Source organism: Peromyscus maniculatus, chromosome 2 (assembly GCF_049852395.1).
Source record: "Peromyscus maniculatus bairdii isolate BWxNUB_F1_BW_parent chromosome 2, HU_Pman_BW_mat_3.1, whole genome shotgun sequence".
In the NCBI taxonomy this organism is placed as follows: domain Eukaryota; kingdom Metazoa; phylum Chordata; class Mammalia; order Rodentia; family Cricetidae; genus Peromyscus; species Peromyscus maniculatus.
The window spans coordinates 77,796,333-77,810,828 of NC_134853.1; the positions used below are offsets into that span (position 1 = coordinate 77,796,333).

At 39.9% G+C, this 14,496-nt stretch overlaps 1 protein-coding gene across 1 annotated transcript in view; it reads left to right on the forward strand.

Annotated features, from left to right (window-relative positions):
- The window catches only part of LOC102905552 (ribitol-5-phosphate transferase FKTN-like), a 108,484-nt gene extending 94,479 nt beyond the window's left edge, over nt 1-14,005 (forward strand). Inside the window, exon 7 of the mRNA XM_076563600.1 lies at nt 13,081-14,005. Within this exon, the coding sequence (XP_076419715.1) occupies nt 13,081-13,294 (214 nt within the window). The 3' untranslated portion in view covers nt 13,295-14,005. The remainder of the gene's footprint in view (nt 1-13,080) is intronic.
- The last annotated feature ends 491 nt before the right edge of the window (nt 14,006-14,496 follow it).

The following is a 14,496-nucleotide window of genomic DNA, read 5'->3' on the forward strand; positions in this document are numbered from 1 at the left end:
GCTCCATCAGACCCTACATCATCAGCAAGACCTGAACCATTTCAACACAGAAGAAACAGAAGTTATCTACTATAAAAATGACTTTAAGAAGATATTAGAAATCTTAAAAGAGGAAATGAAAAATTCCCTTAAAGAAATCGAGAAAAGTCAAACAAAAAAATGGGAAGAAATCAGTAAATCCCTTGAAAGCCAAGAGAAAGCAAACAAGTGAGGGAAACAGTTAAAGATTTCAAAACTGAAATGGAGTCAATAAAGAAGACACAAACTGAGGTAATGCTGGAAGTGGAAAATCTGAGTAAACGAACAGGAACTACAGATGCAAGTATAACCAACAGAATGCAAGAGATGGAAGAGCTGATCTCTTCTGTTGAAGATACAGTAGAAAAAATAGATTCATCAGTCAAAGAAAACACTAAAGCCAACAAAGTCATGACCCAAAATGTCCAGGAAATTTGGGACACCATGAAAAGACCAAATCTAAGAATAATAGGGGTAGAAGGAGGAGAAGAATACCAACTCAAGGGCACAGAAAATATATTCAACAAAACCATAGATGAGCCAGGCAGTGGTGGTGCATGCCTTTAATCCCAGCACTGGGGAGGCAGAGCCAGGTGGATCTCTGTGAGTTCAAGGCCAGCCTGGGCTACCAAGTGCGTTCCAGGAAAAGCGCAAAGCTATACAGAGAAACCCTATCTCGAAAAACCAAAAAAAAAAAAAAAAAGAAAAAAGAAAAAAAGAAAGAAAAGAAAAAAAAATCATAGATGAAAACTTTCCCAACCTAAAGAAGGAAATGCCTGTAAAAAATACAGGAGGGTTACAAAACATCAAATAGACTGGATCCAAAAAAAAGAAAAGTCCCCTCACCACATAATAATCAAACCACTAAACATACAGAATAAAGAAAAAATATTAAGAGCTGCAAAGAAAAAAGGCCAAGTAACATATAAAGGCAGACCCACAAGAATAACACCTGATTTCTCAATGGAGACTCTAAAAGCCAGAAGGTCCTGGACAGACGTTATGCAGATACTAAGAGACCATGGATGTCAACCCAGACTATTATACCGAGCAAAACTCTCAATCAACATAGACGGGGTAAACAAAATATTCCATGATAAAACCAGATTTAAACAATATCTCTCCACAAATCCAGCCCTACAGAAAGCACTTGAAAGAAAAATCCAACCTAAGGAAGTTAGATACACCGATGAAAACACAGGCAATAGATAGTCCCATACCAACAAATACCAAACAAGGGAAACATACAACACTATCATCATAAAAATAACAGAAATTAACAATAACTGGTCATTAATATCCATCAATATCAATGGTCTCAATTCACCTATTAAAAAACATAGGCTAATAGAATGGGTACGAGAACAAGATCCATCCATTTGCTGCATACAAGAAACACACCTCAACTTCAAAGACAGACACCTCAGAATAAAAGGCTGAGAAAAGACTTTCCAATCAAATGGATTTAAGAAGCAAGATGATGTAGCTATCCTAATATCTAATAAAATAGACTTCAAACGAAAATCAATTGAAAGAGATTGGTAAGGACACTACATATTTACCACAGGGAAAATCTGACAAGATGAAGTCTTAATTCTGAATATTTATGCCCCAAATACAAGGGCACCAACATTCATAAAAGAAACATTACTAAAGCTTAAATAGCACATCAAGCCCCATACACTAGTAGTGGGAGACTTCAACACCCAACTCTCACCAATGAACAGGTCTGCCAGACAGAAACTTAACAGAGAAATAAGGGAACTAACAGACATTATGACTCAAATAGACTTAGTAGAGATCTACAGAATATTCCACCCTAACACAAGAGAATATACCTTCTTTTCAGCACCTCATGGAACCTTCTCCAAAATCAACCACATGCTTGGTCACAAAGCAAATCTCAACAGATACAAAAAAATTGAAATAACCTCCTGTGTCTTATCAGACCACCATGGCTCAAAGTTAGATTTCAACAACAACAAAAATTACAGAAAGCCTACAATCTCATGGAAACTGAATAATGCCCAATTGAATCACCAATGGGTCAAGGAAGAAATAAAGAAAGATTTCCTAAAATTCAATGAAAACGAATGTATAACATACCCAAACTTATGGGGCACCATGAAAGCAGTCTAAGAGGAAAATTCATAGCTCTAAAAGCCCACATAAAGAAGTTGGAGAAATCTCACACTAGTGACTTAACAGCACAACTAAAAGCTCTAGAACAAGAAGAAGCAAACTCACCCAGGAGAAACAGACACCAGGAAATATTCAAATTGAGGGCTGAAATCAATAAAATAGAAACAAAGAGAACAATACAAAGAATCAATGAAACAAAGAGTTGGTTCTTTAAGAAAATCAACAGATAGATAAACTCTTATCCAAATTAACAAAAAAAGCAGAGAGAGATGATCCAAATTAATAAAATCAGAAATGAAAAGGGGGACATAACAACAGACAATGAGGAAATCAAGAGAATCATCAGGTCATACTTCAAAAACCTGTACTCCACAAAATTGGAAAATCTGAAAGAAATGCATGATTTTCTGGATAGGTACCACATACCAAAGTTAAATCAAGACCATATAAACTATTTAAATAGACCAATAACCCCTAAGGAAATAGAAATGGCCATTAAAATTCTCCCAACCAAAAAAAGCCCAGGACCAGATGGTTTCAATGCAGAATTCTACCAGATTTTCAAAGAAGAGCTAATACCAATACTCTTCAAATTGTTCCACACCATAGAAACAGAAGGAACATTACCAAATTCTTTTTTTTAAAGGTTTATTTATTATGTATACAATATTCTGTCTGCCTGTGTCCTTGCAGGCCAAAAGTGGGCACTTTACAGATCTTATTACAGGTGGTTGTGAGCTACCATGTGGTTGCTGGGAATTGAACTCATGACCTCTGGAAGAGTAGTCTGTAGCTATAGTTTTCCTTCCTGGCCCACAGTCAGGACAAATCTCTGTCACCCGCCAGTCCTACAGCCGCTCAGACCCAACCAAGTAAACACAGAGACTTATATTGCTTACAAACTGTATGGCCATGGCAGGCTTCTTGCTAACTGTTCTTATAGCTTAAATTAATCCATTTTCATAAATCTATACCTTGCCATGTGGCTTGTGGCTTACTGGTATCTTCACATGCTGCTTGTCCTGGCGGCAGCTGGCAGTGACTCTTGCTGCCTTCCTGTTCTTTCTTTTCTCCTCTCTTTTAGTCCCTCCTATACTTCCTGCCTCGCCTCTGGCCAATCAGTGTTTTATTTATTGATCAATCAGAGCAATTTGACATACAGAACATCCCACAGCAGTAGTCAGTGCTATTAACCACTGAGCCATCTCTCCAGCCCCCTATCAAATTCTTTTTATGAGGCTACAGTTACCCTGATACCCAAACTACACAAAGATGCAATAAAGAAAGAGAATTACAGACCAATCTCCCTCATGAACATTGATGCAAAAATACTTAATAAAATACTGGCTAACCGAATCCAGGGACACATCAAAAAAATTATCCACCATGACCAAGTAGGCTTCATCCCAGGGATGCAAGGATGGTTCAACATACGAAAATCTGTTAATGTAATACACCATATAAACAAACTCAAAGAAAAAACCCATGTGATCATCTCATTGGATGTTGAAAAAGCCTTTGACAAAATCCAACACCCCTTCATGATAAAGGTTCCAGAGAGATCAAGAATACAAGGAACATACCTAAATATAATAAAGGCTATTTACACCAAGCTGACAGCCAACATCAAATTAAATGGACAGAAACCCAAAACTATTCCACTAAAGTCAGGAATAAGACAAGGCTGTCTACTCTCCCAATACCTATTCAATATAGTACTTGAAGTTCTAGCTCGAGCAATAAGACAACATAAGGAGATCAAGGGGATACAAATTGGAAAGGAAGAAGTCAAACTTTCATTATTTGCAGACACTATGATAGTATACATAAGTGACCCCAAAAATTCTACCATGGAACTCCTACAGCTGATAAACTCCTTCAGTAAGGTGGCAGGATACAAAATTAACTCAAAAAAAAAAATCAGTAGCCCTCCTATATACAAATGAACAAGGGGCTGAGAAAGAAATCAGAGAAACATCACCCTTTACCATAGCCACAAATAATATAAAATACCTTGGGGTAACTAAGCCAGTGAAAGACCTATATGATAAGAACTTTAAGTCTCTAAAGAAAGAAATTGAAGAAGATATCAGAGAATGGAAAGATCTCCCATGCTTAGGGATACGTAGGATTAACACAGTAAAAATGGCAGTCTTACCAAAAGCAATCTACAGATTCAATGCAATCCCCATCAAAATCCCAACACAATTCTTCACAGACTTGGAAAGAACAATACTTAACTTTATATGGAAAAACAAAAAACCTAGGATAGCTAAAAAAATGCTGTATAATAAAGCAACCTCTGGAGGCATCATGATCCCTGACCTCAAGCTCTACTATAGAGCTATAGTAATAAAAACAGCTTGGTACTGGCATAAAAACCAACATGTGGACCAATGGAAACAAACTGAAGACCGTGACATTAATCCACACACCTATAAACATATGATTTTCGACAAAGAAGCCAAAACTGTACCATGAAAAAAAAAGAAAGCATCTTCAACAAATGGTGCTGGCATAACTGGATGTCAACATGCAGAAGATTGCAAATAGATCCATATCTGTCAACATGCACAAAACTCAAGTCCAAGTGGATCAAAGCACTCAACATAAATCCAGTAACACTGAACTTGATAGAAGAGAAAGTAGGAAGTAGTCTGGAATGAATTGGCACAGGAGACCACTTCCTAAATATAATACCAGTAGCACAGACACTGAGAGAGACAATTAATAAATGGAACCTCCTGAAACTGAGACGATTTGTAGAGCAAAGGACACGGTCAATAAAACCAAACAGCCTACAGAATGGGGAAAGATCTTTACCAAGCCCACATCTGACAGAGGGCTGATCTCCAAAATATATAAAGAACTCAAAAAGCTAGACATCAAAATACTGAACAATCCAATTAAAAAATGGGCTACAGAGCTTAACAGAGAATTCTCAACAGAAGAATCTCTAATGGCTGAAAGGCATTTAAGGAATTACTCAACATTCTTAGTCATCAGGGTTATGCAAATCAAAACAATTCTGAGATACCATCTTACACCTGTCAGAATGGCTAAGATCAAAAACTGAAGACAGCTTATGTTGGAGAGGATATGGAGCAAGGGAAACACTCCTCCACTATTGGTGGGAATGCAAACTTGTACAACCACTCTAGAAATCAGTATGGCGGTTTCTCAGAAAATTGGGAATAAGTCTTCCTCAAGACCCAGTTATGCCACTCTTGGGCATATACCCAAGAAATGCTCAATCTTACCACAAGGACACATGCTCAACCATGTTCATATCAGCACTATTCATAATAGCAAGAACCTGGAAACAACCTAGATGCCCCTCAACTGAAGAATGGATAAAGAAAATATGGCACATATACACAATGGAGTACTACTCAGCAGTAAAAAACAATGATATCATGAAGTTTGCAGGCAAATGGATGGAACTAGAAAATATCATCTTGAGTGAGGTAACCCAGACTCAGAAGGACAAACATAGTATGTACTCACACATAAGTGGATACTAAATGAGAGAAGGGATGGCTAGACTGCAACCCACAACTCCAGAGAGGCTAGCTAACAGGGGAAGACCCTAGGAGGAACACATGGATGACCCCGTGAAGGAGAAGTGGATGAGATCTACATGAGTGGACTGTGTGGGGGGTGTGGGGGGTGGCAGAAGACAAGGAGTGGGGGAATGAGAACATAGGGAAATGGGAGGGTTAAGCTAGAACAGGGACAGAGTGGGAGGGCAGAGAGGAAGATACCATGATAGATGAGGACATGATGGGAATAGGAAGAGTCAGGTGCTGGCGAGGCTCTCAGGAATCCACAAGGTTGACCCCACCTTGGTCTGCTGGCAGTGGTCCAGAGGGTGGCAGGACCAGTCTACTCTAGTGACCAGCCTAGCAAATAACCTAGCTATCATCATAGAGCCTTTGTCCAGTGACTGACAGAGGCAGATACAGAGATCCACGGCCAGGCACCAGGCTGAGCTCCGGGAATCCAGTTGATGAGAGAGAGGAGAGATATTCCAGGCGAGGGATGTCAGGATCATGATGGGAGGACGTGCAAAGATTACCAGCCACACTAGCGGAAACCCATGAACTGTGGACTGGTGGCTGTGGAGCCCCCACGGGACTGGACTAGGCCCTCTCGATATGGAAAACAGTTGTTTGGCTCCAGCTGTTTGGGGGGCACCCAGGCAGGGAGATCGGGATCTGTCCCTGGTCTTCTGGAACCCGGTGCCTATGGTGTGACACCTTGCACAGCCTTGGTGCAGTGGGAAGGGGCTTGGAGCTGCCTAGGCTCAGTGTGCTGGGCTCTGCTGACTCTGCATGGGAGACCTCGATTTGGGGGATGTGGGGATGCGGGGTGGCTTGGGAAAGAGGGCTGGGAGGAGGGAGGAGGGGTGATCCGTGGATAGTATGTGGAGTGAGTAGAAAATTTCTTAATAAAGAAAAATGAAAGAAAAAACAACAACAACAAAAAACAAAGAAAACATCTTCTTCCAATTTGTCCTTTATTCTTTTCGCTCTTAATGGTAGTTTACTCACTAAAATTTCTTAGTTTTAATGTAATTCTGTATATCAGTCTTTATGTTCAGTACCTTTGGTGTCCTTTTTACAAAATAGTTTCCTATTTTGAGGTAATCTAGGTTGTATTTAGACACTTCATTGTTTTTATGTTATAGAAAGTAAAGATCAAGTTGAAACTCCATACTTGATACTTCCTAGGCTTTTTTTTTTTTTCTCTTGTGTTCTCTTTCTGTTCTAAGAGTCAATCCTGAGTACCACATTACATTAGACTTCCTGACTTTTGACCCTGGAGTTTAGTTTAGGGTTGTAAAAATGACACTAGTGTTTCCAGGCTGCCATCCATCATTACATGTCCCAGCTCTGCTGAGTCAAAGGCAGTGAGTTGCCTTCACTGTAAGATTTAGTATCTCTGTAGAAATGATCTGCCATCCTTCCTAGTTTCCATAGATCTCCCCTCCCTGAGGTCTTTCTTTCATGGTTTTTAGAGGACTTTGCTAAAGTGTCTGTCCTAAGTGACAGATATAGTCAGTCTTGATAAACTGGCAGGCTGAGTGAGACCTGGGTGCTGCCTGACACCGAGTCAGCTCTCTACTGTTTAGTAAGGATGACTGACAGGTGACACTCAGAGAATGAGTTGGTCCAGCCCAGCATCTTTGGACAATTGGAACAATAAAGATGAGTCATGCTGGTTACTTCCAGTCACTCTGCCCCTCACCAAGTTAGACTTAAGAGTGGAGTTGTCCCTGGTAGACTCCCAGCTTCAGAGGCTGATGCTCTGCTCCCATGCTTACGGCTCTCAAGAAACACATTTGTCTCTCAGTTCTTACAGCTGCAAAGCTAAAAGGCAGATTGAGTTATATCTTTAAGTGAGTATTTTGAAGCATTGGCTTTTCTAAAATGATCTCATTCCCTGCTCTATTTATACCTTCATATTTTATAACATACCCATTATATCATAGGTCTCCTTAATTGAATCTCCAGATAGCTAGTCAGCAGCAGCAGATGTAAATTGAAGGACTGAGGGGGAAACTTGAAGAGGCAGTTTCTTCTACAGTGAGCTTTGATTTCTAAAGAGAAGATTTTACTATAAAACTTGTATGTGAAGTAAAAATTTTATTTTTTAAACTTATATATTTTGTTATTTAAACATAATTCTGTAGCATGCTAACTTGTAACTATCTGAGAGACTGAGACATTTTCAATAAAAGACTTATCCACAGGTGTTAATAGTTTGTTTTAGGTTTGGGTTTTTTGTTGTTGTTGTTGGTAGTGGCAGTGTGTTTGTTTTTTAGTTTTTTGAGACAGGATTTCTCTATGTAGCCCTGGCTATCCTGGAACTCACTATGTAGACCAAGATGGCCTCGAACCTGGAGATCAACCTTCCTCTGCTTCTCAAGTGTTGAGATTAAAGTTGTGCACCACCACAGCTCAGCTGATAATTTAAAAAAGATACTAGGCAGTATACTGTTACTTTGGTTTTTCAAGAGTTGAGTCTAAATCTTAGATGAGTGTATAAGAGCAAGATTGTTAAACATACACAAATTTGACAATGAAAAATATAAAAATGTCATAATGAGGCCCATTATTATATATATTAATATGAGAATGAAATATGAAACAAAGAGGATTAGCAACTGAGTATAGTAGATCCTGTCTGTAATCCCACACTTAGGAGGCTAGGTCGGGAAGACTGAAAGTTTGAGGCTTAACAAAAGAGCACCAGGTGTGCCTTAGCAGTCACACAGGCCAGAAGATGATTCACCAGAGTCTTCTAAAAACTGTCACCTTTTCAAATCACATGTAATTAAGTCATGCTCAGGAGTGAGATGAAAATAATGACATTTACAAATACAGAAAGGCTAAGAAAGTTTAGGCCTCACAGATCTATACACAAAGACATATTAAAGAAGCCAGAAAGGATACTGGGGAAATAGTCCAGTGGTTAAGGCACTTACCATGCAATCAAGAAGCCCAGAGTTCAGACACACACACACACACACATGCACACTCACACACACACACACACATACACAAAGAAAAGAGACAAAGAAGAAGCCAATTAAAATTTTTTTAAAAACTGGAAAATTTTATATATTCTCTGTTATAATGAGTCAAAGGGAAATAATAGTAAAAAATATAATATACTTTGTACTGAGATAATGTATATACAACATACTGAAACTTACAGAATATAAAGAAGTAAGTATAAATGTACATATAGTCTTGCCTTGAAAAAAATACTTGTTAAAACTGAGGTCTGGAGACATGCCTGGTAGTTAAAGGCACTTGCTGCTCTTCCAGAGAAGGACATGAGTTCAGTTCCCAGCATCCAATTGGGTGGGGCACAAACGTATAACTTCATCATCAGGGGATCTGACCCCTTCTAGATTCTGTGGCCACCCACACACGCATGCATATACATCCATACAGACTCATACACGTAAAGACAAATATTTTTTAATAATTATAAAACTTAAGGATTCACATGGAGATAAGTATAAATGATCAGTGACGTTTTCTGAGGAATTGAAGGAAACAAGTCAAAAGAAATTAATGAAACAATAAATAGTATGAAAGATGAATTCCACATGCTGGTTTGTTTAAAAATTAATTTTATCTAGGCCAGCCTGGTCTACAGGCTAGTTGTAGGACAGCCAGGGCTACATAAAGAAACCTATCTTGAAAAAATAAATAGATAAAAAAATAGTTTTAAAATTTGTACAACTAACAGACCTTTAGCATGATTTATCAGGTATATAGGGAAAATGAAGTAAATAAAAATAATATTTATTCCCCAAACCCAAGATATATGGCCCTTTATACTTCTCACTGTGTTGGAGTGATGATTAAAAAAAAATACTGTGGGTGACCTTAGATCACCCAGTATAGCAATTGCAGTACAATGTGAAATGGCAAAAATATAGAAATATATAAACAAGAATCAACTCAGGAAGATACAGATAGCCTACACCCAATCAAGAAACTGAACTAATAACCAGGAAGCCTTTCCCTTTCTTTCCCCTTCCAGGAGTTTCCAAGACCTACATGGTTTACAAAGAGTAAACTGTCCATCATACCTACCTACATAAGTTACCTGACAGAGCCTGTTTCTAAACCAGGAAGAGAGCAGCTGAGTCACTCACTGCATGAGACTCAGCAAGCCTGCACATGGAGTGCCCCCAGCATATTTTTAAGAGGGAAATGGCACAGTGAACACAGGCGAAAACATGCTAAAAGAATAATTTCATAAGGCATGTGCATAGTCTGACTCTTTACCTAACAAAGTGAAGGGAGCACTTCCCTGTGCACAGCCTTGTTTTCCATCTCCAGTGCTGCCACAGGAGGGTGGGGAGGTGGTTGATTGAGTTGATGACATAAAAAACCTAAGTCCCCATCAGCAAAGATCTTTTAGGAAACCGAATTAAAAGGGATATGGGATTTCCTTGATTTGATGAAGGGAAGATAATGAAAACCTTGAGGGAGCTTCATGTTTAATGGTGAAACTCAGAAGCTTTTCCATTACAATAAGAAGGAGCAGTATTGGTGAAATTATTAAGGCCAGTCCACGTAGTTGAAAGGATATTTATTTAATGGCGTAACTTACAAATTAAGGGATAGGTAGGCCTTTGGAAATTGTCCCACGCGAGCGCCAGATATTGGTGAAATTATTAAGGCCACTCCACATAGTTAAAAGGAGATTTATTTAAAGGCGTAACTTACAAATTAAGGGATAGGTAGGTTGTGGGGTCTGAGGAAGGTGTATCACAGTCCAGCAGTGTTCTCTGGAGCTCTGCTCGGTCCACCATTCAGGGTTGTGGAACAGAGAGAGCACTGGCCCATCCATATCTCGGGTCTCCAGGTGCCTCCCTTGGCCCGCCTTGTAGGTGTGACAGTTGCCGAAGTCTCAATGGGGGTTGGAACTTCCAGATCAAAGCTGGAATGGCTACCCACTACAGAGCAGCCTGTGTTGACTGCTCCTATTAAACAGGATGCTAGTGTTTAGGCCCTGGAATAACAATAAATTGGGAGGTTCAGCCAATGTAAGGTGCTAATGGGAATAAACTGTTTTTATGAGGAATATGGGGGTGTCTTTGGCTGTGCTCGTGGGACTGCAGTGTTTAGTGCAGACTTAGATTTGGAAAGGTCAGGTCGGTTGTGGTTGATGGCCTCTGTCTCACTTAGCCTCCTCTTATTTAGCACCAGTAGACACACTGTTCTAGAGTGCTGGGAATACTTCTCATTTAGCAATTATGTTCAAAGATTGTACAACTAAGCTGACAAAATTATTCTAACCACCCCAAAGTGGCTTTATTGGTTTTCAAATTTGGGGAAGAAAATAAAACTATCCTACTCCAGTTCACTGTTCAAGCTAGCAAGTGTTGTAACTGCTGTTTTAGCAAAAGTGGAATGAAGTGAAGTGGTCCAAGTTAGAAAACAGATGGGAGAATTTTTTACCATAGTAAGATCTCTTAAATTTGTATTCTAATTTAGGGTGCCTTAGTCTAAATTTAAATCCGTTCAGATTTTGGATCTCTTCCCAAGGCTTTAAAGTACAGACTGTTCTGCCAGATTGAATCATAGCTTTTAGTCCAGGCAACACTGAGAGATTTAGTATCAGTCATTATTTACTGGTAACCCAGGCAAAGTCCAAGCATGTGCTGTTCTGTGTGACTTGCTGCCTCTTTCCTCTGCATGGTCTGACTTTACAATTATTTTCACATTTTCTGATTATCTTTCCTGTTCTCCTGGGAAGCCAAGATACTCTTCTGTAGAATAGGTTGAAAATGAGTAGAGAAATGAGAATCACAGAGAGTCTGGGGATTTGGTTAGGAACAACATTAGAGTTGTGTCGTTTTTGTATCATTTTCACATTGTTTCTCTAGTTTAAGTATTTGGGGTTTGCTCTTAGATTCTCCTTCACTGTTCCGAGCATTCTTTTGTAGCCTGTAGTATTCTACCATGTGTATCCTACAGCTGTTGTTTTTTGTCTCAGCTTTTTGATGATATTAAAGGCTAGTATTAGGGCAGATGCTTCCTGGTTGATGTTACTAGGGAGATGGTGTCTGCCTCAATTTGGGTTCATAGTGTCAACCTGATAGTATGGGGCAGGTGGACATTTTGCTGACCAGCAGGTGATTGTGGGGGTTGGAGGCTGATGAAGGATGGCTATTTCTCATGACAAAATAAGTCATTCTGTGGACATGAGTGTACAGGGTAAAACTGGCACCAGCAGATGGTGGGTCTAAGCAGTGCCTGGTTTGTATCCCAGCTATGAGGTTTTCTGTGGCTGTCTTTTCATAGTTGACAGCAGGGACTGTCCAGTAACTGCCAGTACCCACTGCCTTTTGTAGTGGACTTGTTGGCTTTTTTAGAATCTATTCAGATACACTTTCATGTATGGTTTCATGTTTGTTTCGTGGTAAAACAAGATATTCAAAAGCAAAATCCATTCTTGAGGTTCACTTGGTGGTAAAACATGTTAATCAAATACAATCAGATCCCTTTCCCCCAGTTCTCTACTCTCTCTGTAATTCTCTAGTATGTTAAACTTTTTCCTATTATTGCCATTTCCTCATTAAATACTGAAAGTTCTTCTGACTTATGATGAAAAAAATTCTGATTGAGAATCCAACACAGAATATGGAGCTATGTAACTGTAAACAGGCCTGCTGCTTTTTACTTTCCTTTGTTATATAATTTATGTAAGGATCTATTCCAATATTTTATTTTTTGAGACAGGGTCTTAGTAGACTAGACTGCCCCAGAACTCACTATATGACTGAAGCTGGACTTGAACTCCTGATCGTCATTCCTTTCCCTCCCAAGAGGTTTAGAAATGTTCTTTAGAATTGAAGAGGAAAGAGAGGTAGAAAGTACAGTTATTATTGCATATAGAGCAGAGTAAAAACCTCGGGGATGCTGGAGGAATCAATCCATATGCCTTGGAACACCAGATTGTACATGAAAAGGAAATGACCATTTCCTCGATCTTGTGGAAACATTGTTGTGACACCTATTTCAGGTTTCTCAACACAGTCCCAGGGCTGACTTTGATTTTGCCTAATTTTGGTGTGTTCCCATCTCTGAAGCAATAATTCCCTGTAACTTACTAACCAGGCCTCAGGTAGGTTTAGATTGGTTGGTTTGTATGTTTTTCTCCTCTGGAGCTTATGGATGGGATTAGCTCTCCTTCAGATGGATGCAGAATAGAAGAGCAAGACCAGGGTGTAAACCCCAAAAGAAGAAAGGGGTGCTGAGCAGATAAAGAATTAATGCCAACTCTCTCCTCAAATCTGCTTGATAGGAACGGGCTGTCCTTCACTAGGAAAGTCTGGTAGTTGAGGTACGTGGCCTGATGCCCCTGCTTGTCCTTGTTTTCCTGTAGGTACCTGTTTCCCAAGTTCACACTGTGCTGGACCGAGTTTGTAGACATGAAAGTCCATGTGCCCTGTGAAACGGTTGACTACATTGAAGCCAACTATGGTAAGACCTGGACGATTCCTGTCAAGACATGGGACTGGAAGAGCTCACCCCCAAATGTGCAGCCCAATGGAGTCTGGCCTATTTCTGAGTGGGATGAGGTTATCCAGCTGTACTGAGAATACAAAGTTATGGAGGGACATTTCCCAAAAAGAGGGCGGGTAGCTGTTTAAAACATGTGAGAGCCAAAGAGATAAGTGAAAAGTTTGAAGACAGAAATGTTCTAACTCGTGGGCTGTCTAATCAGCTCTGCCATTCAGCATTTACTGAGGCGTTTCTACACCAGGTAAAACACTAGGTTCTGGTGGTCAGGCAGAGATGAATGAGCAAATGCCTGCCTCCCCCTTGTCATGTCCAATTTTCTGTTAAGGGAGTCTCCCCCACCTTCTGAAGAGCTGATGTACATTGTGATGTATTCCATGATTCTTAAAACATTAAATAATGTTTATACTGGAAAGTGAGCTCATCAGACAAAGCTAAGGAAGGGTACATTCGTTAGGAATAATTCCTCCTGCCAGCCCTCAGGACTTAAGCTGCTATGATAGTGCCCCTTTTCAGATGGTGGAATATGAGTTAGTATTTTATGAGTGATTAGACTTTGTGTCACCCTAACTGCCTTTCTTCCTCCTACAGTGCTATGTACCCCAGCAACTTTATCCTTCCCTTGTGGTCCCAGCTCATGGTGGCTCCTAAAGCCATCCCCATAGACTTTATCAGGGCCTAGGAGAAGACCCCACCTGGACCATCTACAGGCTCTCAGAGCCACCTTGACATTACAGAGAAAGCAGGACCAGCTGGGTGCTGGTGGTAGTGTAGAAAGACCAGGTAGTTTGGCCATAGGGGTAGAATAAGACCTCCACTGGGTATCAGAGATCTTACATAGTAAAAAGGGGTTGGGGGTGCGCTATTAGGTCAGAATGGGGAGAACATGACTGCCACCCATGTCCGGACCATCCAGCATGCTGGGCAGGGAGTCTATCTCAGCATCCAGGCTTCTGGGGTGAATGACCCCTGCTTTCTTTTGGTGGGGGGAGGCTGGGTACAGAACCAGAGAAAAGAGAAATAATACAGCTTGCAACCCCTGGGTGCCTCTCACCTCTGCTCTGAGAGAGAGACCCCATACGTCCCATCCTCTACCTCAATTCTCACATAACTTCTTATAGTGATGGTACAATTAGTTACTCTGCCCAATATTAAGTTTTACATAGAAAATTGTTAGTAAGAAGGAAAAAGGCAAAAAGAAAAAATTGTAAAAGTATACAGTACATTTAATTTATACTATATGATTGTTATGAGCACACTTAAAATTCAGGTATTTAAG